Genomic DNA, 24993 nt, shown 5'->3' with positions numbered 1-24993 from the left:
CCGTAGCTATTATCCGGCCTTGCTATACACTAGACAACTAACCACAATAACCTCCGCAGCTATGTTGTCTACGCCCAGCGTCCCAAGAACTGACGGACAATACTATGTACTCCTGTCGTGCCTGGACAAGTCGTTCCTGTAACCTCGGCGGCTGGGCCTCTTGCTCTCAAAGTCCGTCCACGCTAACAGCAATGGAGGAGCCCCAAAATTGTACTGCAAATGTCCGTGGCTCTGTGGTTAGAAACATCTGATGAGAGTGTGAGAAGTCACCCAACTAAAATGGTTCTAAGCAGTACATTAGTTATTCGTCCATTTCCTTTTCGTTCCTGCAAGCCCTCTCTTGTATGCCGTCTTCCACATGACTGGAGGCAGGAGAGTATAGCCGTGACAGTCGACTCGAAGGAACGACCCATTCCGGTACCTACACTTTTTTTTTTTTTTCTTCAATCCCTATGATAGGTTTTGTCCGTAGAGGTTTTTTTCATTTGTCCGTAGGGAGTTGCTGCTCAACTAATCCTCCGCTCTGCTCTCTTGCAATCGAAACCTCTTGACCGCGCTGATGACTATTTACCTAAGGTACCTAATCTTTGCCCAAAACGGCAAGGCTCGGCTCGGTTCGTTTCAGGGCATGCGCGCGACAGCCGCGCGTCACCAGTTGGATCTACGGAGGGTACATGCATCGATACAGTCCGTTCAGGTTGATCATACTAGCTTCCACAACTCGACAGCTCACGAAGTTGCAACTCGCTAGTAAATATACACAAACTCATCATTCTGGCGATCCGTCAGATCGTCAAAAGCATGCTCGCCCAAAACAACTCCCTCCGGCCCCGTCTCCTTGCCCTCAACTCGGTACTTGTTACTCATCGACTTATCCTCGATGACGGCGGACTTGCCGTTGCGCACACGTCGTCGGGCCTGAAGTCGGTTAAGTAGGATCAGATTCGCTAGCTGGATGAAGACGCAGGCAATCGCGGCGACGAACACGGCCAGCACGGCGCGCAGACCAGGCAGGTACAATGGGGCATCCTGTGACTTGAAGAGCAGGGGACCGATGATGTTCCCCGCGGACGAACCGGCCTGGAACAGAGCCAGTGTCGCTGATCGTTTGGTTGCACCACCAGTGTTGCCGACGATCCAGGCGAGAATGAGCGGGTTGCCGGCGAAGAGGAATGCAAGCAGGTAGTAGGCGGCGACGAGGGCGGCGCGCTCGGACGGGCCACGGTCTAGCACGTACAACATGACCGATCCAGCAATGACCGGCAGCAGGAACTCGACGAGGATGGCGAACTTGAGGCGGACCTTGTGGGCGGCATAGCAGGCGCCGAAGATGACGATCATCTCCACGGCACCAAAGGGAATGTTGAGCAGCGAAGTCTCGAACTTGTCGAAACCGAAGCTGGAGAGGACCAGCGGTCCGAAAATGCTCGTCACGGATGCGCCGATGTTGATGAGGACCGCCAGGCTCAGCCAGAGGTAGCTCTTCGGATCAAGCGCGACTTCCCACACCTGCGACCATTTGAACTCGCGCGTGCCGATACCGGTCTGGTTGGCTCGCAACCGCTCGGCGGCCTGCAGCTTCTCGTGATCCGTCAAGAAGCGGGCGGACGGGATGTCGTTGTCGAGCTTCCAGTAGACCGGGAACGCGCTGACGATCGTCAACAGGCCGACAAAGAGAAAGATACTATACACGTCAGTTCGTCAATGGTTCCGACAACAAGAACGGTGAGGTCCACAACTTACATCTGCCATGGTCTCAATAGATTGGAGGGGATATGTCCCAAGCCGTAGGACAGCGCAGACGCCGCCATAGTCGCCGACCCATTCTGGCCGTTCCACGCGGCCACACGCACGGGTTGCTCCGCACGGCGGTACCACTGGGACGTAATGACACTGAACAACGGCAAGCACCCGGCCTCAAATAAGCCGAGGAAAAACCGCGCGGCCAGCAAGGCGCCAAAGTTGTGGCACGCGGCCATGCAGGCCGCCGCGATACCCCATCCCAGCACAAGCGTGGGCATCAGAATTCGATGGGGCACCTTGACGATCAGCACAGTCGAGAACGGCTGCCAGGCCAGCTGCGCGATGGGCGAGATGGAGCCCACCAGTGAGTACTGGTGGCCGGTGAGCCCAGTGTCTTCTCGGAGGTTGAAGAGCGATGCCGTGCCGAGGACGGCTTTGTCGAGGACCTAGTTAACTTCAGTCAGTATGTGATTGTTATCTTGGAGTTAGATATTCTGAAGAATTTCGTACCTGTAGGAAGTAGATCCATACCAGGATGGTGAGAATCACTCGGTCCGTCTTTCTTCTGATGCGTTTATCCTGTACAATATCCATGAGCATCAATCCTGATTCCCAGGACTTGAGTTGATCACCTACATCTTCCTCCGTCACCTCAACCCTCTGCTCCCCCAGCCTGGCCACCACTGCTGCATCCGCCCCTTGTCCAGACCGAGGCCTCCCCTCAACATCCTCAACCCGCTGCTCATCAGAGAAAGATTTCAATATTCCCATATTGATTCAAACAACAAAATTCATAGAAGAAAAAAAAAAGCAAAAGAACAATCCTTCCCGACGACTCGAATTAGAACCCCGGCGCAGTGCAGCCCAGTTTCATCAATCCATCTCCAACGCGGGGGAGCAAGAAGAATTTAAATTATCGAAGCCCTCAGAGCTTCCTTACCCCGGATTTCCCATCCCGCAAGAAACAGAGAAACTAATTCAAGCAATAATGATTCCTTGAAGCCCATTTCCACGCGATGCCGGATCTAGTTCGCTGTGACGAATGAGCGGTGGCCGTCGGGATGGCGGCGTGGAAGCCGATCGGCTCGGGTCGGTTCGCGTATGCCAAGTGCCTTTTTTTTTTTTTCTTGGGTTGGAGCTTGGGAAGGAATCTGGGGAATGGATGGGGCAATCGGGTATCGTACCGATCGCCGATCGGATATCAAGAACACATACATAATAACTACATGACGTTGCGAAAACACTTGGAGAGGCGACGCTCGTTGTAGCCGATTGGATCGCTTGCGCTGTTCTATGATTCTGGAGGAGAACAGATTTGAGGTATAGAGGAGTAGTATCTACACGGGATTCGTATGCAGAACTACATAAGACATTCTCTACACATATCCCGTTCGCCATTGAGGATTGTAGGTTTGTTTCTAGCTTCAATCGTCGAATCTCCCGCTGCAAAATGGGTTCCGCCAGCAAGCCATTCCCTCCCGGCGTCCATGTCCCGACGTTGACTTTCTTCCATGACAATCCCCGACAGGACATTGATTGGGACACTCAGCGGGCACACCTCGAGTACCTGATCAAGTCCGGCGTGCATGGCGGTATGTATCTTCCAATTAGTCCCGCACTGCCTGGGGGCTGACAGACGAAATCCAGTCGTCGTCAACGGCACCAACGCCGAAGCCATTTCCCTCACACCAGACGAAAAAGCCCGCTTGATCACAGAAGCCCGAAACATCGCCGTGAGACTGGGCAAACCCAATCTGCCTCTGACCGTCGGCTGCTCCGGCGGCTGCACGAGAGATATCATTGACCAAACCATCGTGGCACACCGCAACGGTGCTGCTTTCGCGCTCGTGCTGATTCCGAGTTACTTCCATTTCGCACTGACGCCGGTCGCGATTGTCGACTTCTTCCGCGAGGTCGCGGATGATTCACCCATTCCCGTTGTGATTTATAACTTTCCCGACGTTGTGGCCGGGCTGGATGTCAACTCGGAGATGCTCGAGAAGCTCAGCGCGCATCCCAATATCTGCGCTGTCAAATTGACCTGTGGTGGGATCGCAAAGGCTGCTCGCGTGGCGGAGACAAACGACCCGCGTAAGTTTGCGGCCCTGGCTGGCCAGGGAGACTGGTTGTTCCCTGCGCTGTCTGTCGGCGGGACGGGCTGCATCGCAGGCATCGCGAATGTGTTTCCCAGGGTGAGTCGATCTTCTCGATCTCAGCAAACGATTTCGCTTCTGACATCAGCAGATCCTTGTCGAGATCTACACTCTGTTCAAGCAAGGAAAGATCGTCGAGGCAACCCAACTCCAAAAGAAAGTGAGCAAGGCGGAATGGGGCCTCGCCAAGGGTGGGCTCAACGGGACGAAATGGATCGTCGCTAAGATCCGCGGCTATCCCGAAACCAGCGCAGACTGCCGTCGGCCAGTGCCCAAATTCATCGACGCGGAGAAACGGGAATGTATCACCAGTCGGGTGTACGAACTGTTGCCGGTGGAGGAGCAATTGGCAGCCGTAGCCTTATCGTGAATAGACATGAGGGAGAAGATGTAGACTTAGACAATGGCAAAGCTACTGTTGAATAGTTCCATGGACACAGTCCGAATATCGACGCGCTGACCACGCTCTAGCTGTCGTCGCTGAACCTCTTGCAACAGATTGGCCACGTTGGCGGCGTTCGTCACCACGTGTTGTAGACTGCGAATGGTGTCCACAATCCACCGGCACTCTTGAGGGTCATCCTCTTCGCTGCCCCAGAGGAACAGCGGCCACAGAATATTTACCGGCAACGGTTCGCCATTCGCCATCATGCGATGCACCAGCTCCTTGATCTCACCAGTGGCTTTGATAAGCATCTTTGACCGCGGTAAATGCCGATGCGCCACCCAGTGGATATGAATATAGCAAGCGTAAAAGTTGGCGAGATAGGTCCGATAGGAGCGGATGATGGCCAGCGCCAGATGCTTGGCAATGACGTTGTCGCCGAGGTCTCCGGCGACGGCATGGTCCATGATCGACGGCCGGCAATCGTACAACGATGCCAAATCTTTCATGATCTCGGCAGCCGTCGCCATGACTTCCGTCTCGTCTTCGACGGTCCCTCGACTGCGACGATAGTGATCGATCTTTGTGATTCGCCCCGTGATCGACTGCACTTCTTGGAAGAAAGCAAGTCCTGGCTGGCAAAGCAGATCGTACACGATTTCTTCGATACTCCCGTTTGTGCCTTGACCCGTCCGTTGAGATGTTGAGCCGGAGACCCGAGCCTGAATAGGGGGAGTGTATAGACCCGTGTTGTCATTCACAAAAGGCCCTTCGCCCCCAGCGGTCGCTGCACGTGCATCTAGTAGCCGGATCCAGGAGATAATCCTCCGTTCTAGAATCCAGTGCGTCAGTTCTCAAATCCGATCGGAGTAGCTTTTGTGTAGAACAAACCCAATGGGCCAATGTCGGTCTTCTTCGACCGCTGAATAGCGTTATGCGCCTTTTGAATGTTCAGATGGGCAAGATCAGTGCGATCAGTCAAAAGCTAGAAACGTTAGCAATGGAACATTCACAGCATCCGTAGGTGACGAACATCGATATACGCAAGGAGGAATACTGTCGTCAAGATACAGACCAACTCCTCATCGACGGCCGGCGCTTTCCCGTCGGTCTCCAGCAACTTAGCTGACAGCTCTGTCGCAGCGCGATCGTACAAGGGCCGGTAATCGACACCGGCGCGACCCTGAAACTTCTGCGACTGAATCGCCGCAAAGGCTACGACGGCCGAACGGACCATCGTGGACGATGCTGCCATTCTCTGGAACATCGCGCGAGCTGACGGCCCAATTCGGACCGTTCTCCACAGGCTCCAGGATCGGAGGAACCGTCATTTGCAAGGCAGTGTCATCGACATCCGACGCATTGCTCGAGACTGAGGCCGTTGCCGCATCCATAAGCATGCTGTCGGCCTGGGCGGCATCAAAGCCAGCAGATCCCTGAATGGACGGCTCTCGAAAGGCAAACAGATCCGCCAGAGGATCCATCGCATATCCCGAAAAGCCCAAGGGATCCGCAAAGGGAGTCTGCTGCGGCTGCTCCATTCGCTGCGACATCGTCACGGTGCTAGTATGATTCATGGATTGATGGAAGCGTACCGTGTCGCCGGTCGGAGTAGCTGCATCCGCATTTTTCCAGTGGCATTCCAGGCGCAGACGACTACAATGACCGCACACCGGCTTCTCTTCGTTGCAGCGAACCTTTCGTCGCTTACATGTCAGACATCCATTGCGTGATCGGGGAAGTTGAGGCCGACGGCTTGTTTGCAGACGACGGGTCGCGGCTTCTGGCATGGGCTCCTACTCCCTCTGAACGCGACACCAGCAACAACTGGAGTATCTCGATCTACGTCCAAGCGTGATGAATCGAGATTCGAGTCCCAGATGAACGGTTACAATATTACATAATGCATATTGCACAGTTTTTCCTAATATGGGCTAGTGCATATGCTCTCCGCAAAATGACCCACTTGATGGGGCACAAGTACAATTCTAGATACTGTAACTCGTTATACAATATAATACTATTAGGAGTGATAACCTGTCCAGTTTCGTAACGCGCTTGTCTCTCATTCGAGTACAGTATGTAAATGCTGACGTCCAGCGAACTATAACCCAGGAATCTTGAAATCCTTGTAAGTCCACTTCTCCGAGGCTTTTTTCTTGGGCTTTTTATGCGTCACCGGCTTCCGGTATTCAATCTTCCCATTGACGACAAGATTTCGATATCGATCGTCCAGTAGATTGCCCTCTGGCTTGAGCAATCGTAGAGAATCCTTTAGCTCATCAGGAAGAACCAGTTCCAGCGGTTTCTCTGGCGGTCTGGTGACAGTTAGTCAAATGTTTATTGCCTAGTCTCAATAGACGAGTAAAGGAAACTTACAATTCTTTCCCGAGTGGTCGTCTTCGCAGGACCGTATCATCGCCCTCTTCGGATGAATCGTCCTGTTTCTGGAGTTGCTGTTTTCGCGCTTCTTCCCTCTCCGCAATCTCGCGGGCAATTTTCTTCGCCTGCTCTGCCTGCTGATGCCGCTTCTTCATTTCAGCTTCCCATTTCGCTTTCTGCTCAGCCTCTTTCCGTCGTTTGATTCTGTTCCGCTCGGCCTTCGTCTTCCTTCCAGGCTGTTTCTTTTTCAGAAACTCGGGGTTCTCATATTCGCTCTCAAAGCCCTCCCAAGCGCTCTCGTCGTCAGACTTGACCTCCCCGTCATCGTTCTTTGCCTCCTCAATCAACCGCTGTCGCTCTGCTTGCTTTTCGGCCTCTGCGATCCTCTTTTTCTCGGCCTCGACCTCTTTCTCCCCTTCTCTCGTCAAGGCGCGGTCCCATTCCTCAAAAACCGGGTTGTAGCTGACGCTGCCGTCCGGTTTCTTGACAGACGGAACCGGTTTCCCATTCGCAGCAAGAGAGATAGGCGGCTGCTTCAGAGTCGGCGGCGCAGTAATGGGCTTCGGCTTCTCCACAAAGTCAAGTTGAGAATCCTTCTTATCCGCTGATGAATCGGGCGCATCTGCCCAAGGATCGTACGTTGCTTCGTCCTCCGGTCTGATCGCAGGATTGTTTTCCTGCGCTACCTTCTTTAACCGCTCCCAGTCTTTTGTACTGACCCAATCACTACCCTTTTGCCTCTTTGCCTTGGGTTCAATGACCCCGTCCGTGACTTTGGAATTCGGGCGCTTGCGGCTATCAACGCTGGGAATAGCAGACCGTTGCGCAATAATCTCATCTGCTTTGAGGGGCTTCTTGTGCTTTTGCGTCTTTGCAATCTCTTCGGATCCGGTAGTGTCGATTGTGAACAATTCCTCTGAAGGCTTCTCCGAAATTACCCCTCTTCACACACCAAAAGTCAGCGCATTGCTAGAGGGATTCAATTTGCAAAGCCGCTGTCTACTTACCCTCTGATTTCTTCTTCTCGTACCAATCTGAACCCCTCCTGGATATCCGACACATCAACATGTTTTCTCCATGCTTTCTTGCCCTTCCGAGAGGGCTGTTTGTACTGTTGAGGGGCGTCCATTCTGCTTTGAATGCTAGGGATGTCGCTACTCCCTGCGTTTGATGGCCTCGAGGCCTATCTTGTTACTTTGGACATTTTCTTCGTATCAACGGAAAAATCTGGGTCGATCAAGCGCGCTAGACTATGATTGGCCCATCAGCGCCACATTTCCAGAACAAGCGAGTTTAGCGCCGCTTTTGCCTTTTAGAGAATGCCGCTCTGGCATCTCTGTCCAAGCATCTAAGCATTCAGGGTTCTGAGCTCGCCGCGATCAGTTTATTCTCTCCAGCGACAGTCAGAGCCGAACTGAACTTGGACTTGTCTCGGGAGACACAGCTAAGGAGACTAACGGTCGGGCACGATGCCGGTCGTCAAAGGCGGCGTCTGGTAAGTGATCTCTAGCTTGGCTCTGTGTCTGGATTGCGCTGACGCGATGTAGGACCAACATCGAAGATGAAGTTCTTCGGGCAGCGGTACGCTTTGGACTTGATCATCCACATTTTTGCTTCTGGCTGACATGACGTAGGTTTCGAAGTACGGGCTGAATCAGTGGGCGCGAGTTTCGTCCCTTCTCTCTCGCAAAACCCCAAAGCAATGCAAGGCGCGATGGGTCGAGTGGCTGGATCCGAGCATCCGCAAGATCGAGTGGTCGAGGGAAGAAGATGAAAAGCTTCTGCATCTCGCCAAGTTAATGCCGACGCAATGGCGGACGATCGCGCCGATCGTGGGACGGACCGCAACGCAGTGCCTGGAGAGATATCAGAAGCTACTGGACGAAGCCGAAGCGAGGGAAAACGATGAGTTGGGCTTGGGAGGACCCGGATCCGAGGCACAGGCGCCCAGTGCCGATGACGTGCGAAGACTAAGGTAGGCACTCAAGGATTTCAGTCCGAAATCGTTGCTAATATCACTAGGCCTGGAGAGTTGGATCCCGATCCCGAATCGAAGCCCGCCCGCCCCGATACGATCGATCTCGACGAAGATGAAAAGGAAATGCTCAGTGAAGCCCGCGCGCGTCTGGCCAACACGCAGGGTAAGAAAGCGAAGCGTAAGGCTCGTGAGCGCCAGTTGGAGGAATCGCGCCGACTCGCTGTGTTGCAAAAGCGCCGAGAGCTCAAAAGCGCGGGCATCAACGTCAAGGTCGTGACAACCAAGAAAGGCGAGATGGACTATAATGCAGACATCCCGTTCGAGAAAGCTCCGGCACCCGGATTCTACGATACAACGGAGGAACAGGCTCGAAACGAGCGCCAGCGAGAGATGTTCGATCCCCGAAAAATCCAGCTGGCAGGAAAGCGCAAAGGAGAGCAAGATGAGGAAGCTGAGCGCAAGAAGCGAAAGAGCGACAAGAACTCGACGTTCGCGGCAGCTGCCAAAGCCGGACGCATGCAAAAGATTCGCGAAGCCGAACAGATGAGCAAGCGACGACCCCTCAATCTCCCTGCGCCTCAAGTCAGCGAGAGCGAGCTGGAGGACATTGTCAAGATGGGCTTGGCCGGCGATCGAGCGGCCAAAATGGCGGGAGAGGAAAACGACAATACCCGAGGTCTGGTTGGAAATTATTCCACTATCGTTGGAGGGACTCCGATCCGCACGCCGCAGGCGCCGCCGCAAGAAGATCATATTGCCAATGAGATCCGCAATATCAAAGCGCTGACGGAAACGCAATCATCACTTTTGGGCGGGGAGAACGCGCCCCTTCATGAGGGACCCGGCTCGACGGGCTTCGAAGGCATCACACCACGCAAGCAAGATATTGTAACACCAAATCCTATGGCCACGCCATTCCGTCAAGCTGCGGGCGGCGCCGGTGCCACTCCGATTCGCGGAGGGATCGGCCCTGGGGCGACTCCTCTCCGGACACCTCGAGATCAGTTCGCTTTGAACAAAGACGCTGGCGGCCAGATTGTTGGGGCCACTCCGCGTGAAATCAAGATTCAGGAGAACTTGATGCGTCGCAACGTCCGCAGCCAACTGGCCTCTCTCCCCAAGCCGAAGGAGACGGAGTGGGAGTTGGAAGAGCTCCCGTCCGAATCCCCAGAGCCCGTCACAGGGGCTGAGGCCATCGAAGAAGATGCAGCAGAGCGGGATCGTAGAAATGCTGAGCTGCGTCGTAAGCAGGCAGAAGCCGAATTCCGGCGCCAGACACAGGTCATTCAAAAGTCCCTGCCACGTCCAAGTTCTTTGAATGTCACTGTGCTTCTGGAGAGGGCATCTCAGGTCACCGATCCCATCGAGAGGTTGATTGCTGAAGAGGCTGCCATTCTCATTGCCAACGATGCGCGGAAGCATCCCGTTGCGGGCGCCAAAGTGGAGGGCAAGGCGCCTGCCCCTGGGCGGTTGGACGATGCACATCTCGAGGCTGCGCGGGAGGCCATCGCGAAAGAGCTGGATTCGGATGATCTTAAGCAGCGGTGGCAAGCTGATTTCGAGAGCTCCTGGACATCGATGCGTGACTCTGGCGCTCTGCCGGGCCTGGGTGTGTACGAGGACGAGGAGGATAACTTCTTGGAGCAAGAGCAACGTATGATTGACATGTTTGACCACGTGCAAGAGGCTCTCATGGCCACTGCGGAGCAAGGCAACAAGCTCGAGAAGAAGCTGGCCCTGCATTACGGTGGGTACCAAGCCCGCGCAAAGACGTTGCGATCCAAAATCGTCGAAGCCAGCGCCGCTCTTGAGAAAGCCAAGATCGACCTTGATACCTTCCGCACCCTTCAGATCGCCGAGGACGGCGCATTGTCCCGGCGCCTGGAGAAGCTGCGCGACGAGGTCAGCTTCATCACCCGGCGCGAGCGAGAGGCACAGGAGCTGTATCGGTCGCGGAAGGAAGAGCTGGAGGCACATGAGGCAGCAATGCCGGCGATCAACGGGGCTCATTGATGGGTTTATAGATCTGCTACTCATGGCCTACATGTATCTAGAAGCCTATTGTGCCCGCTGAGAATAAGGTATAAATGAAAAATATGTAGTAATCATCGGCATTTTCGAAGAGCCAGAATCAATCGCTAAGAGTGATTTGCATGAGCGGCGGTGCTGCTTTGCTGCTTTGGTCTTGACCGAGCTGCAAGCCTGCAAGAGCTATTTGGTACAGGTGTTCCTGCTTCTGTCGGATTCTGACTCATTGTAATACACAAAATCCCTCTAATAATAAATCATTTTGGCTCCCGGAGACCTACCGAGTGTCACTGAAGTATGGCCGACTCAAGTCGTCATCACCTTTTCACTTTCGGTTATATGCAGTACTTCTGCCGACTAGCACGGATGGCAGCGATGAAGCCGTTCTGCAACTTGGTCCTCCGCCAATTCGAAACAAGATGGGCGGAACTCGTTGCTCTACAGATGAATCTCCGAGGCTCGGTTCTGAAGTCTGTACCGACGGTTGCCCGCTGATACACGTAAACAGAAGAGACAGCATACTCGTACCATCGCTCCAAGTTCGGACAGGAACCTGGTTCTCCCTACACATACTTTCCAGGTCACGTGTTCTATCTAGCCTGCCTGGGGTACGACTGTTAGTTATCGTGGAAAATAGTGCAGTCAGAAGTATCAGAGGTACCTCTAGATACATCTGATTAGAGATGGTTAATAAAGCAGTCAAATTCGAAATCCTCAATAGGAAATGAAGATGTCAACAAATCCATGTCGAGTGTGGTTGCCGACAAGAGTATAGGTGAGGGTTGGATTAGTTATGTATTATTGAAGATAGAAAAGGCTGCCTGAACCGGTTTCGCAGTGGGGAGAAACCTCACCGAACCTTAACCAGTTGATCCCCAACCGCCACCCGGGCAAAAGTCCATCAAAATCGCCAGCCCTTTACCCGTCTATTTCATCACAGAAATCACCTAAAACGGCCCCGCGACCATCGCAGTCTTCGCTCCAGCGTCCCTAGCACTATGGTGGCCCGTGACGACGCGACCGGGACGCCCGATCCCGAAAAGGGGTTCGCCACCCTGAATACGCTCAGGTACGTGATTTCGCCCGGGAAAACTGCTCCCTGGCATTTTCGACCCCTGGTTTCACGGTCGCATATACTTATTTTGATGATAGGATCGGTGTGAAGGCCATGGTTGAGAAGGTGAGTTGCTGACCTGGCCGGGTGAAAACCCTGCTCATGAGATCACGTGATTTGCCAAGGCCTAACTCGGGGGGTGCAGGATGGCGAGTATAGAAAAGCAGAGCTGTTGTCAATGCGGACGCGGGGAGACGTTCCATATTTCTAGTAAGTTGATCCTTGCGGGGTGCGCACGGACTATGCTGACAAGGTTCCTAGCGTCCACTATGTCGATTTCAATAAACGACTTGATGGTACGCATTGCAGTTGGGATACAGTCAGTACAAGTCGAGAACTAACGTTTGCCATTAGAATGGATCCCGGCCTCCAGAATTGATCTCAGCCAAGAGGTTGAATGGCCGGCGCCCGAAAAGCCGGAGAAGAAGAAAGCATCAGGCGGGCAGAAAGCGCCCGGGAAAAACCAGAAACGAGCCCGAACAGACAGCCGGGATGTTTCTGCAACGCCGGATCTGCTGACGGGGAAGAATACCAATGTCAGCAAGGCTCCTCGACCGGCAAAGGCCGGCGGCAAGGAGAACCGTGTAGATGGCACGCCGCACCCGCTGCCAGAGGGCGCCTCTGCCACGGATACCCCAAAGCAAGCATCGGAAGATGTGGAGATGATGGATGTGAGCTTCACGGACGCCAAGACCGAAGGGGAAGAAGTCAAGACCATGACTCGCGAAGAGGAGATTGAGAAGCTCCGAACAAGCGGCAGCATGACGCAGAACCCGACAGAGATCCACCGGGTGCGGAACCTGACCCGCCTGCAGATGGGCAAGTATGAAATGGAGCCGTGGTATTTCTCGCCGTATCCGGAATCCTTTCAGGACGCCGAGTTGATCTACATCGACGAGTTCTGTCTGAGTTACTTTGACAATCGGCGTGCCTTTGAGCGACACCGCAAGAAGTGCACCCTTGTCCATCCGCCGGGCAATGAAATTTACCGTGATGACCACATCTCATTCTTCGAGGTTGACGGCCGACGTCAGCGCACTTGGTGCCGCAACCTGTGTCTTCTCAGCAAGCTCTTCCTCGATCACAAGACGTTGTACTACGACGTCGACCCGTTCCTGTTCTACTGCATGTGCACCCGGGACGAAACTGGATGCCACCTGGTCGGCTACTTTTCGAAGGAGAAGGACTCCGCTGAGGGATACAATCTGGCCTGTATCCTGACGCTCCCGCAGTATCAGCGACGCGGCTACGGCCGACTACTGATCCAATTCAGCTACGAGCTGAGCAAGCGGGAAGGCAAACAAGGATCCCCGGAGAAGCCTCTCAGTGACCTGGGCCTGCTCAGCTATCGGCAGTACTGGCGAGAGGTTCTGCTCGATATCCTGCTGGAGCCCGGTCGCGAGTCTGTTAGCGAGAGCGAGCTGGCGCAGCTCACTGCGATGACGGATAAGGATGTACACGAGACCTTGCTGGTGATGAACTTGCTTCGCTATCATGTAAGTTCGACGATTGACGATTTTTTCGTTCAATGATTCTAACCAGATGATAGAGAGGCAACTGGGTTATCGTGCTGCCGGATTCGGTCGTTGAGCAGCACAGAAAGCGCCAAGAGAAGGAGAAGCAGAAAGGCGTCAGGAAGATCGATCCCTCGAAGCTCCAGTGGAAGCCACCTGTTTTCACCGCGGCCAGCAGGACCTGGAACTGGTGATGTACTTTACCTCTGCTTTGCTTTTGGCAGCGATGGCGTTCTTTGTGTGTTTCTGGGAGGTCTTTGGGCGTTATGGCATGGGTTAGATGGCCTGTATAAGTTGGTTCTGCACATCATCACGGACACTGCATTAGATTCGTAATATTTGACTCCAATCCTGTGTCAGCTGTCGCGGAGACATGTCATTGCTTGCTTAATGATCGAATGAACACGACTACTGTATTGGAGCTTCGTCCTTCCGTACAGTACTTCGTTTTCAACGTCCATTTTGATGCTGAATCGTGGTCGGAATATGATTGGATGCCAACCGACCAATGAGAAGCCCGGGATCTCCCCGGGCAAATCTTTATCACATGCTGTCAATCTCGGATTTTATCTGATCTCTGCAGGAAGTTGAGAACGGCATCTTGAGTCGCAGTCCACGCAGCTAAAATGGGCAATGCTGCCGTACCCGGCCCTCGAGTGAAGCGGCGCAAGATCTCGGCAGAGGGGAGCGCAGACGCGGCAAACAGCGGCGCCGGATCGATCACCTCCCACAAGCAACTCCGGCGTCTGCTGCTGCTCAAGCAAGACTCGCCCTCCGAGACGCGGCTAGGTATGTGCGAGATTCGGTCGCTGGACGTCTTGGATGTGTGTGGCTAATGAGACGGCAGGGATCAATGCGTTCAAGGACTTTCTCAACTCCATTAACCAGCCCGAACATGAACATGACAAGCCCAAAAAGCTGGAAATCTTGAAAGCCTACTGCGACTCGCAACGGGTTCCCGGCGGCGAGGACTCCCCAGACGCCTGTTTCCCGGATCTTATTCAATGCTGGAGGTTCGCGGACAGCAGCAACAATGACAGTCTGCTGGTACTGGTTCCGTCGGTTCTGGCGCTGTTCCTGAGGACCGTCTCGTCGCAGTTGGAATTCCACGACTTTGGAGTCGCCCTGTGCAGGCACTTGCTGCAGAAGGAGCAGCTGCGACTGTTCAACCGCAACCTGACATCCCAGAAAGTCAAGGAGCATCTGATTTCGCCGTGCCTGCGTCTGCTCACCGAGATCGTTGGCTTCGATGGCGGGGCTGTAGCGCGGCTCGCGCACGCGAAGCGGGATATCGTTCTCAAACGGCTCGATATCTTCCTGACACCAAATAAAGCGCAGACGGAAGGAGCATCGGAGGATGCGAAAAAGTCGACTCTGCGTCGTAATGCGCAGCGCTTGGTTCTTGCAAACCTGCGGTTCCAGCATGGCTCGGCCAAGAGTGAATTCATTGAACAGCACAAGATCATGAGGGCCTTTTTGGAGCACGTCCGGCGCGACCCGCCCGAGATCGTGGTTGACATCATCAAGGCAATTGAACAGGACATTGCCCAGGATGCTTCGGTTCCACGGAGCACAAAGACCAAATTTTTCAACCGTTGGAATTTGGAGCGTCTGGTTACGTTGTATGGCTACGATCAGGATCTGGACGATTCTGTGTCGGAGGATACCCGGATTGCCAATCAGATTCACAGAGTCCTGACGAAGGTCTGTACAAAGCCGGAGATGGGCGTTCTCTTGTCTCAGAACGGCTGGTATCCTCCCGGATATGATCCCGAGTCTCCCGAAGAGGTCGAAGAAGGGTACATTGATCTGGGGCTGGATTCGCCTTACTACGAGGACCGCTACTGGGAGAATGTACCCGTCCGGAACGGAACCCTCGCGGCGCTCGCGCAAGTTCTTCGTCCGGAAACAGACACTCGTCAGACGGAGCTGTTGCTACAGATGTTCAGAGTCGCGCCCGAGCTCATTGCAGACTACTTCACGAAACGGGTCATGTTTACGTCGGATCCCAAGGCCACGCCGTCGTGGCTGGGTGAATCCGCTTTCTTGTTCTCGACGGTCCAGCTGCCCGTCCCAACGCACTGTGGCTGGAAAGGAGGATTTCCCGTTATGCCCCCTCCCGTCTCGATCGTCCTCGAGAACATCCTGCCACGGCCGCTGACGCAGAAGATTCTGACAAGGTGTCTAAATCAAAACGCCGAGATCGTTACCCTCTTCGCCGTTCGTATACTGACGGCCTCAATTCAGAAGCTGCGAAGCGTTCTGAGGATGTTCCAGGACGATCGGGGTTATCGCCAGGACCTGTGGACGCAGGCGGCAGAGAGGCTGCGCGATGAGTTCTGTAGCCGTTGTCCGTCCTTGAAAGATGTGATTCTTGCATTCAAGCGAACGGCCAGCGACGATATCCAGCAGCAGGATGCCATCATGGAGCTAGTGGCTCTGTTCTACGAAGTCCTTCCTCTGGCGGCAACGGAGGTTGAATTTGACGTCACGTTGACTTTGACTGAAATTCTCGGCAAGCTTGAGAAGCCTGAGCCATCGTCGGAGGATTCGGAGACATTATTGGGTTTCTTGCAACATACGCTGAGTGTCGCGGAATGGCAATCATCGATGCGCTGGTGGCAGCATCCTGGTACGTTTCAGTCATCTGGTACCGGCCGAATTCAACTAACAGAAGGCCAGCCTCCTTGCAATACTCCGCGTTCACGAGCATCCTCAAAGTTGTAGTGCAGACACCGGACAATCCTTCCATGAGACAGACCTGGAAATTGCTCCAGGCAGTGCTCTTCCAACATCATGCAATGATCAATGCCCCAGCATCGTTCGATGCGTTGCTGACCAGTCTGAAATCCTCGGATTCAGACTCACTCCACATGCAGTTGCAGTTTCTCGACAACTGCCTGGCCCGGATCTCCAAGCAACCCGTCCATTACCGGGACATTGTAGACTCGCTGCACAAGAACACCGCTCAAGAGGAACGACGACCATTAAGTCCGTTAGTGGGGGCTATCCAGGAACAATGGGCCTACGTGGTCAAAGCGAATGATTCCGATCGTGAGAAGGTCCTCGCTGCGTGGGTTGGCTTGTTCCTTGCGAAATTGAAGGAGGCCGGGGAGGACGGAGCCGCGTTGGACGCAGTGCGGCAGAATCTGGCGGAGCAGTCAGAGTCGAAGAAGGCCAAGTCGGCTTTCAAGAAGGCGTCCAAGGGTTTAAATGTCGACCACGAGGCCGCGGGGTCTACTGCGCCTGCCGAGGACACGCAGCCGCAAAGGAAGCCGAAGCCATCCGCTGATATCGCTGAGGTGTTTGGTCCTTTGCCTTCGGAGAGCAAGAACCACACGTCCCTGCAGAAATGGGAGAGCGAGGAGCTGGAGATGGCCATCGACAACGGTAGGGTGCGAGACTTGATACTCTTCTTGTGCTCGGAGCATGAAGAGATCCGGCGGCAGGCTTTTGCGGCCATTGGTCGTCTAATGGTGAAACTCAAGGTAAGCTAGTCGATGATTCCCACTGACCTTGCACTGACAATGGTGAAGAGCTCCAAGTACACAGAGTGGCGAGCAACCTACATCCTCCTGGGCGAACTGAGGGAGACGGTCAGTCAGTTCGGCCTCGACAGACCGTTTCCCTACATCGTCGGCGAGTGTGCTGCCAGTTGCCTGGAGGTGTTGACAGACCCGCTGCACTTTATGTACGCCAAGGTCAACAAGTTTCTGCAAAAGTACCCCAGCTGGGAGGTCGGCAAGATCCCGTCGTACTGGATCGACAAGGTCTTTTTGCAGGCTTCGGAGGTTGAGGGGCGACATATGGATGAGGTGCGATGGCTCTTGGCCATATTGCTACGGGGCGCTCGAACCGCACAGGTGAGTACATCCACTTTTCTCTCCGTTCTGAAACTTTTAAAATCTGATCAATGTCGCCAGGACGTGGACATCTACCGCCGCGCCAAAGTATTCGAGCACCTGCTCGTTCTCTACAGCTGGCCGGACCTTGAGGTATCGGTCAAGAAAACCATTCTACACATCCTATACCGCGTCGTCCAGGCCGGGGGCAGCACCGTGCTCGTCACCAGGGCTGCCATCGTCCACTGGATCGCCCAGCGCATCTCCCTGGGTGATCCTCATGAGGCACTTCTTCGGCCGCTCGCGCGCGTTGTCTATGACACGGCCGATCACGACCGGGTGGACCGATGGAGCCAGGGAGGGATTTCGCAGGTACTGGAGGGTGTCGGAGGAGCATAGGCCATGGCTACTCTGTAATCTATGGACTCCGGATGCAAAGCAGGAAAGAACCTGGTACTGATAGAGCACTTGCACCGTTGGTTCGTTCGTCCGCCGAAGCGCTACGGAGTGCGAGATATGCCAAAAACGTAGTTTCCCTTTTGGGCGATTTGCCTCTGGAACAACTTTTCCCCTCGCTGAACCAGACACTTGAAAGACCAAGGCAGAAGAAGAGACAGGATTTCCTTCACGACGCCCAGTTTGAGGTTATATCCAAGTATCTCTCGATCTAGCAGACATTTTTTGCCCGTTTCCGAGGCCTTGGAACGCTTTTTGACCTTCCAGACTGGTCAATTGTAGCAAAGTGTTCGACAGATCCTTATTTTTGACCGCTTTTTTCTAATACTTGATCTTGTTCCCTGCTCTTCGCCACGAGTTCTCGTCCCGGGCTTTTCTAATTTGGCTGCTGTTGCTGCTCTGGTTGGCGCTCTCTTGGGTTCGGAGGACGTGCGCTTCTTACGACGACCTACAACGATCACGACATAATTTGACGAGAAAAACGAACGAAACACCCACGCCACTCAACATGCGATATTTCTGAGCTTTACTCTTCTTCGTCCCTCCCTCGATTCGAACGACGTTGCTCGCGCACGCTCTTGCCAATGGCGCGCCGGTATGAGATCGAGGAGCTGCTGTGGCTGCGCAATTCGCCGCTAGTGGCCCGGCCAGAGAAACTACCCCCGGTCGAGGAATGGATGGGGTGAGTGTCCTGAGCCCTGAAAAAAAAAATAAAAGGCACACAGACGTCACTAATGAGATTTAACCTGCAGCCCTATTCCCGACCCGAATACGAAACGGTATAGCAAGAACTCAGATCAGCATCAGAATGATTCGCCGGGAAATCGAAGACCAAATCTCTTCGATAACCGACACAACTCGCGCCTTTCGTCAGGTAGGTGGATAACAGCGTCGGCAGGTGAGTCGTATGCTAAACCGGTGTATGTAGATGAAATTGTCCTTGGGCCTCCCAGAACATCATTCTCGTCAGCTTCAAGGTCCTATGGAAAGGGGTCGACCGATGCCAACGATCGCTCGTCGCGGTCCAACAACGACGGCGACGATGATCGAATAGGGTTCCGAGAAAAGTTTTTCCGAGATCGCGATGGGGATCTAGACCGTCGAGATCAGCGCTATGGTCCGACGGGTAGTCGGCGAGGCGAGCGAGAGGATTGGAATGCGAGCCGATCCCGACGCTCGTATGGTGACGACCAGGATGGTCGACCCAGGCGAAACGGGGTCGACTCTGATCGTTGGGACCGAACAGACTCGGGGGGCCCCAGCCGCGGGTTTAGGGACAAGGAGGGTCGATTTGACAAGGATGGGCGGTTTCCGCGACGGGATGGGCCGCGCGGAAGACACGAGCAGAGTTGGTTCCGCGACGAAGGCGCGGCTGCAGCCGATGCGGCGGACCACGATGAGGAGAAGCCGTCGTACCGGAACCGCGACTGGCGCCGCGACCGACACCCGGCAGACCGCGACTGGAATCGTGGCGCGCGAGTTGAGCCGGAGCCGGAGTGGCTGGACTCGACGGACCGCGGTGAACGGAAGCCGGCGCACACGCAGGAGGATTTTCAGCGGTGGAAGGAGCGGATGAAGGCGAACTCCGGGCAGACAACGGCGGAGGAGAAGAAGGATACCGCAGCAGCGCCGGCGCCGGCGCCTGAGCAGCGCAAGGCGGAGCCTAGCCATCTCGACGGTGAACTGTTTGCGGCACCCAAGGCGGGTTCGTTGCAGGTGGATACTGGTCTGGAGAAGTTCTTTGGAATTCTCGGCGACGTGAAGCCGGCGGCACAGGAAGTCAACACGCCGGGATCGACCGAATCGGGGACGAAGCGAGAGACAGGATCGGTCAAGGCAACCAAGTCGTCGCGCTTTGCGGGCATTTTTAGCCCGCCGCCGGGTGAGATGAAAGAGTCGGAATCGAAGACGCAGACGGATCGCCCGGTGTCGACGACGGATGAAGACCAGGAAGGATTCAAACGGATACTGCAGATGTTGGGGAACACCAAGTCGCGCAACGCGACGCCCAAGGTGGACAGCAGCCAACAGTCACAAGCGCCGAGCTTCCCGGCACCCGAAGGTGGGCGACCGTCGCCGGGGACGTCGCACGTGGAACACATGTATGGGCCGCGAGATCCGCAGGCGCAGATGCGTGACCGAGAGAATCTTCTCCGGCTGATGCAGCAAGTGCGGATCTCTTCGCCGCCAGGGTCGACTCCGGTTTCTACCGCGCCAGTGTCCGCGTCGATTGCCGGGAACATGGCGCCGGAGCTGCTGGGGCGGCCGAGCAGCGTTCAAAAGGGCGAGAAAGGACATCCATTCCTGGACGACCCGGCGATTGCGCACCTACAGCGACCCGCCAACGAGGAGCCGAATGAGACAGCCCGGCGGGCAATGGGGTATTATGACCAGGGGTTTTCGGGCGCGGGGCAGGCCGGGGCGGGCCCGATACGGTCACCGCTGGAGATGCAGAGGCCGCCGGGTCTGGAGCACCAGATGCCGCCGCCGCTGCCGCCGGGATGGGCGGGGCAGCAACAAGCGCAGGCGAGCCTGCAGGCGCAGGGTTCGCTAGCGCCACCACCGGGGTTGCCGACGCCAAACCGGGGCCCTGGGTACGGGATGCACATGCCGCAAGCACCACCACCACCGCCGCCATCCCACCACAACAACAACAACAACAACCACAGCGGCAATCATGAGCCCGGTCCTCGCGGTGCATTCCCGCGCGGCGGCACCCCGGTAACGACCAGTTCCCCGGCAAACGGGAGTGCCTTTGGCCCGCCTCACCATCTGCCCCACCATCCTCACCACCCACCACCACCGCCGGGCATGATGATGCCGCCGTCAGGCCCGCCCATCCCGCCGGGCTTCATGATGAACCCGAACATTAATCCTACAACATCCACGACAATAGGTCTCAACTACCATCACAGTCACCACCATCCGGCCCATCTGCCAACGACTGGCTTGCCGCAGCAGCAGCAGCAGCAACAACAACAACAACAACAACAGCGGCAGACTTCTTCACCCGATACCCCCGCTGGAAACTACCCGTCGTCGCGGCAGTTACTGGAGATGTTTGCGCAGGCGCAGGCGGGTACTGGTCATCATAATACTAATCCCACTGCGGCGGCTGCGGCAGGCGGTCATCACGGTGGTGGTGGTGGTGGGATGATGGGGCAGTATCATCAGTGACGGCAGTCAGCCGGTGCTATTCTCTGCTTTCTTTTTTTCTTTCTCCCCAACTACTCCGTACTTGATGTTGCGTTTTTATTCTTTCCCTTACGTTGTCCGACTGATTGATTAACTTTGATTGATCGATAACGAATGACTGAATGGAATCGAACGTATGACATCTCTCAATGAGCGTATATATTATATTTTTTTGCTCGCCCTAAGGGTACCTACCTAGTACATACAGAGTTCAGTGTTCTCTTCGACAGTTCGACTCAAGTAGCGTACATAGGTACCTCCCAAGGAAGTAATAGGTCAAAATGGTCAAGCGAACTGATCGAGCAAATCAAGCAACATCGAGATCAGAGAAAAGAAAAAAAAAGAACAAAGCAACTTCTGATCCCGTTAACTACGTACCGAGTTATTCCAAACAATAAATTTAGCTCGATCAAGAGAGAGAGAGAGATTCTTCAATCCAAAATCCAAAAGAGAGAAGAAACCCATCCGATTCCATTCCCATTCCCTCCCTCCATACCCTACCCAATCCCACACTAAAAATAATAAATAGTATAATAGGGACAAAAGTGACAAAGACGTGAGAATAATACCTAGGGGGTAGGGAATCAAATCAAGTCAAATCAAATCAAATCAAATCGCTCCTGTGATAACCTTCAGAACGAACAACGATGATGAAGAAGAGAGACAAGCAAAACCCAGTCCCGGAACAACCCACACAGAAAAAAAAAAAAAAAAAAAAAAAAAAATCAAGCAATTAGCCGTTAGCCATCCATTATTCATCGGACGTCGATCGCACATCACATTGTTTTCTTTTGTTTTGCAAGAAAAAGGACGACAAAAAAACAAAGACGCGTAAAGCAAGAGAATATTGCACCGAACCCGAACCCGAATATCGAGAATAATAAGAAAAAAAAAATAACATATCCCGGTGGTAATAGAACACGTAAAGAGGAAGAAATGCTCATTGTTACAAGTCGTTCCACACCGCCGCGAGCCATCCCGATGGATATCCCACCTCGCTATCTGTGAGGTTCGACCACGTGTCGCATGTGCCGCCCTCGATGAACGCGACGACGTCATCGCCGCCGAGACTGATGGTCCAGAGTGAGCTGCTTGCTGTGGGGCCGGGAGTGGGTATTGTGGTCGTCGTGGGAAGGGGATGGGAAGACGCCGTCGTTGTGGCGAGTGCGGGGGGACTGTTGCCGCCGTTGCTGCTGCTGCTGCTGCTGCTGCTGGTGCTGCCGCTGCCGGGCGGTGCGCCAGCGCCGGCGCCGGCGGCGACGGTGCTCGGCGGGGGGAGACGTGGGTAGTTATGCGGGGGCGGCGGCGGCGCGGAGGAGGAGTTGATGGGCGGGAGGGAATGTCCGTAAGAGGGGGGAGGAGGGGGACCAGCCCAGGAGCTGAGTGGTTGAAGACGGTTGCCGGTTGCGGCTGGAGAAGGGGGGAAGGCCGTGCTCTGCTGGATCGAGGGCAGCGAGAAGCCTGATTGCGGGGGTAGTGGAGTGCGGCCCGGAGGTGGAGGAGGGAGACTCGGCCGCCGGTCGAGCTCGTTCGTGTCGGTCTTGGGGGCAAGAGATGCAGTGTTGCCGCCGCTGGTGGGAGGAGCGGTTGTCGTCGAGACGGTGGGAGAATGGGATGGCCCCGCGGTGCCGTTCACGACAACCCATGACTCGCGCCGGGGAAGAGCGGCTGGCGATGGAGAATCGCCCGACTCGCTCTTGACCGCGTCGCTGCTTGTAGACAGTCCCGGAGCGGCGACGGCGGCGGCAGCAGGCGCCGTCCCGTCATCGTTGTCTTCTTGCAGCCGGTCCTCGACTTCGCCGAATTCCAAAAATACCTTCTCGAGAACCTTGTACTCTTCCAAGGCGGCTCCGCCCGGTCGCAAGTTGTTCCCGTCGAATCCTTCTGTGTGCGTCGCGGCGGCGGTCGCCCGCGCGTAGTCCCTCTTAACTTTGGTGTAGTAGCTGTGCAGGCGGTTCAACGTGCGGAACCAGCCAACGGCCATTTTCAGTCGCGGCCGCATGTCCCGCAAGATCTCCAGCGACCTCCGTGCCGGCGCCGGCGCCGGCGACGACGACGACGACGACGACGACGAAGAGGAGCCGCTGTTGGTGACATCGGTCGACGGTCGTCGTGCCGTCAGCATCCCCTCGACATCCATTTGGCCAAAGTGCGCCGCGTAGACCCCCATCAAGGCCGCATGATATAGCGCAAAGCCCACCAAGGGTGACTCCACCAGCACGCCGCGCTCTTGACACGCCGTCGCCAGGTCCATCACCTGCCGTGCAGCGCGAAACACTTCTCGCGCGCTGTCCCGCCAGAAGCCTTCCGGCGCCGCGTACTTGTCACGCGAGTACGTCGGTTCATCCAAGGGGCCGGCCGGCTCGCTGCAGCGCAGCGGCAGGAATGGCAGGTACGCGCGGTGCAGCACAATGACTGAGAGGAAATACACGACGTGCATCACCGTGTACGACGGCAGCTTGTGCTTGTACATGATGTGGGTGTCGGTGTTGCGCGGCGAATACTGCAGGTTCCGCGGCAGGGTCTCTTGAAATTCGGACAGCCGACCGCGCAGCTGCGCGAACCGTGACTCAGGCTGCCATGGTGGATAGGGATCGGTCCTGCAAATCGTTAGTACAGATTTCGCCCTGGTGACAAGACAAAGGACAAGCATACCGTCGTCCGCCCGCGCAGGCCCATTTGGCAACACTCCCCCAAATCCGAATGATTCGGATCACCCGACTCAGCACCGACTCCTCCGCGCCGACCTCCCAGCGCTCGACGCCGTGATCGACCGAGTCGCCGCGCTGCAGAGAAGGCGACCCGGCCGGTCGCAGCTGGTCGTCTGCGTAGCCGAGGCTCTGGCGCAAGCTCGGGATCTGCATGTCCTGGGCGTTCATGCCAAGTGGTCGGCGGCCCGATGAGTCGCTCAGGCGCGACGTGCGGACGCGCTCGCCAAAGGCAAAGGCATTGTCACTGGGAAGTTGAATACCAAGGTCGCGCACTTTGACCATGCGTGGGCGATACTTGCCGCTGCTCAGGCAGCGGTCCAGAATGAAGCAGGCCCAGAACGTGCGCCGCTTGGTCTCCTCCAGAATGATGTCGTCCGAGGACTGCTCGCGCGACTCTCGGCGGCGCGGGATTCCAAAGTAATCCGTCTCCCACTTGATGGAGGGTGGCCGCGAGGCCGCCTCGTTGTCCAGTTCGTACGGGAGGCCCATGGCTTGTGATAGACGAATGGCCACACCGGCGTAGACCCAGGCGTTCTTGCCCCGGCACATGTCCCACTCATGTAGAGCCAGCATGAGCAGCGCTTGCACCCGGCTCAGCTCGGGCACGGCCAAGCCCAGACCATCGGAGCCTGCCAGGCGACTGCGCAGGGCGGCCGCGTAGTATTCGGAGGCCACAAGGGGGTTCGACGGATTGCTCGGCGTGGGCGGCGAGTGGTGGACGACCAGCTGAGGGTGGAAGCGGGCGGTCAATGCCAGGACGCCCAAGAGGATCAGCGGCGACGGCTCGGGCCGGGGCGACTGGCGGTCGGCGCCGTCGGACGTGGAGGAGGACGAGGACACCTGTCGGATCTGATTGAGAAATGTGGTGGGATGTAGGAAAGGTAGGATGGTCGCGTAGTGTGCCTGGAAGAGGTCGAACAACGTCTCCCAGACCTTGAGGGTCAGGATGGACGAGTCGAGCACGTCGGCCGCCTTGGTGACGTCGCGGCCGCCCGAGGTGGTCGGCGCGGTCTTGCGAGAGCGTTGACGCTTCGGACTATCCCAGTCACCATTGCGATCGTTGTCGCCGTCAATGGCCGCGGTCAGGTCCCGCTTCGCGCCGCCGATGGCGATCGCCGGGGTCGGGTAGACACATTCTCGGTTCGAGTTCTCGCACGCCCGACAGGTGGTGTCGATGCCGGCATTGACACACTTGATCTTGCTGCGGCGACACCGCGAGCAGGCGATGCTGGAACGCATCTTGGGGCTTCCGGGACGAGCCGTGATGGACTGAATTCCCGGAGGGGATGTGAAGAGGAGACGAAGCTTCAGAGGGCGTGTGATCAAGTCAAGAATGAGTTGGGAGACATGCACACGGAGTCCGGGAGTTTTGGGGGGGGGGGGGGGGGTGGATGAAGGGTTCGTGTTTTGACTCGACGGTCAGGGAAGAATTGTCGGCTCAAGGGATACAGTAACGGAGAGCCGCGAGCCGGAAAACGAGGGGGCAGGACGA

At 55.7% G+C, this 24993-nt stretch overlaps 10 protein-coding genes across 10 annotated transcripts; 5 read left to right on the top strand and 5 right to left on the bottom strand.

The window, feature by feature from the left end:
* Positions 1 to 747: 747 nt before the first annotated feature.
* VTN31DRAFT_275 (uncharacterized protein) lies at positions 748 to 2514 on the bottom strand (the record flags this gene model as incomplete). Its single annotated transcript, XM_069402952.1, has 4 exons — positions 748 to 1684; positions 1744 to 2189; positions 2254 to 2322; positions 2380 to 2514. The coding sequence occupies 4 exons, from the start codon at positions 2512 to 2514 to the stop codon at positions 748 to 750; spliced, it is 1587 nt and encodes a 528-aa protein (XP_069263131.1).
* A 207-nt stretch (positions 2515 to 2721) lies between these two features.
* On the bottom strand, positions 2722 to 3276 carry VTN31DRAFT_274 (uncharacterized protein; the record flags this gene model as incomplete). The annotated part of the gene is made up of 1 exon (XM_069402941.1): positions 2722 to 3276. One exon carries the CDS (start codon positions 3274 to 3276, stop codon positions 2722 to 2724), a length of 555 nt encoding a protein of 184 aa, XP_069263130.1.
* A 53-nt stretch (positions 3277 to 3329) lies between these two features.
* Positions 3330 to 4121, top strand: VTN31DRAFT_273 (uncharacterized protein; the record flags this gene model as incomplete). Its single annotated transcript, XM_069402930.1, has 1 exon — positions 3330 to 4121. The coding sequence occupies one exon, from the start codon at positions 3330 to 3332 to the stop codon at positions 4119 to 4121; it is 792 nt and encodes a 263-aa protein (XP_069263129.1).
* Positions 4122 to 4292: 171 nt separating this feature from the next.
* On the bottom strand, positions 4293 to 5536 carry VTN31DRAFT_272 (uncharacterized protein; the record flags this gene model as incomplete). The annotated part of the gene is made up of 3 exons (XM_069402919.1): positions 4293 to 5113; positions 5173 to 5266; positions 5315 to 5536. The coding sequence occupies 3 exons, from the start codon at positions 5534 to 5536 to the stop codon at positions 4293 to 4295; spliced, it is 1137 nt and encodes a 378-aa protein (XP_069263128.1).
* An 849-nt stretch (positions 5537 to 6385) lies between these two features.
* On the bottom strand, positions 6386 to 7792 carry VTN31DRAFT_271 (uncharacterized protein; the record flags this gene model as incomplete). Its single annotated transcript, XM_069402908.1, has 3 exons — positions 6386 to 6599; positions 6661 to 7605; positions 7671 to 7792. The coding sequence occupies 3 exons, from the start codon at positions 7790 to 7792 to the stop codon at positions 6386 to 6388; spliced, it is 1281 nt and encodes a 426-aa protein (XP_069263127.1).
* A 340-nt stretch (positions 7793 to 8132) lies between these two features.
* VTN31DRAFT_270 (uncharacterized protein) lies at positions 8133 to 10654 on the top strand (the record flags this gene model as incomplete). The annotated part of the gene is made up of 4 exons (XM_069402897.1): positions 8133 to 8158; positions 8211 to 8244; positions 8298 to 8638; positions 8686 to 10654. The coding sequence occupies 4 exons, from the start codon at positions 8133 to 8135 to the stop codon at positions 10652 to 10654; spliced, it is 2370 nt and encodes a 789-aa protein (XP_069263126.1).
* A 1013-nt stretch (positions 10655 to 11667) lies between these two features.
* VTN31DRAFT_269 (uncharacterized protein) lies at positions 11668 to 13491 on the top strand (the record flags this gene model as incomplete). Its single annotated transcript, XM_069402885.1, has 6 exons — positions 11668 to 11738; positions 11822 to 11849; positions 11929 to 11993; positions 12045 to 12079; positions 12138 to 13279; positions 13333 to 13491. 6 exons carry the CDS (start codon positions 11668 to 11670, stop codon positions 13489 to 13491), a joined length of 1500 nt encoding a protein of 499 aa, XP_069263125.1.
* Positions 13492 to 13923: 432 nt separating this feature from the next.
* Positions 13924 to 17538, top strand: VTN31DRAFT_268 (uncharacterized protein; the record flags this gene model as incomplete). The annotated part of the gene is made up of 5 exons (XM_069402874.1): positions 13924 to 14086; positions 14145 to 15929; positions 15980 to 16785; positions 16834 to 17160; positions 17221 to 17538. The coding sequence occupies 5 exons, from the start codon at positions 13924 to 13926 to the stop codon at positions 17536 to 17538; spliced, it is 3399 nt and encodes a 1132-aa protein (XP_069263124.1).
* Positions 17539 to 18179: 641 nt separating this feature from the next.
* VTN31DRAFT_267 (uncharacterized protein) lies at positions 18180 to 20772 on the top strand (the record flags this gene model as incomplete). The annotated part of the gene is made up of 3 exons (XM_069402863.1): positions 18180 to 18277; positions 18348 to 18469; positions 18524 to 20772. 3 exons carry the CDS (start codon positions 18180 to 18182, stop codon positions 20770 to 20772), a joined length of 2469 nt encoding a protein of 822 aa, XP_069263123.1.
* A 964-nt stretch (positions 20773 to 21736) lies between these two features.
* VTN31DRAFT_266 (uncharacterized protein) lies at positions 21737 to 24740 on the bottom strand (the record flags this gene model as incomplete). The annotated part of the gene is made up of 2 exons (XM_069402852.1): positions 21737 to 23390; positions 23446 to 24740. 2 exons carry the CDS (start codon positions 24738 to 24740, stop codon positions 21737 to 21739), a joined length of 2949 nt encoding a protein of 982 aa, XP_069263122.1.
* Between the last annotated feature and the right edge of the window lie 253 nt (positions 24741 to 24993).

The sequence above is a fragment of the Thermomyces dupontii genome (assembly GCF_041956625.1).
Source record: "Thermomyces dupontii strain NRRL 2155 unplaced genomic scaffold VTN31scaffold_1, whole genome shotgun sequence".
Lineage (NCBI taxonomy): Eukaryota > Fungi > Ascomycota > Eurotiomycetes > Eurotiales > Trichocomaceae > Thermomyces > Thermomyces dupontii.
The sequence above is the reverse complement of the archived record's forward strand: the minus strand, read 5'-3'. Positions and strand labels throughout refer to the sequence as shown.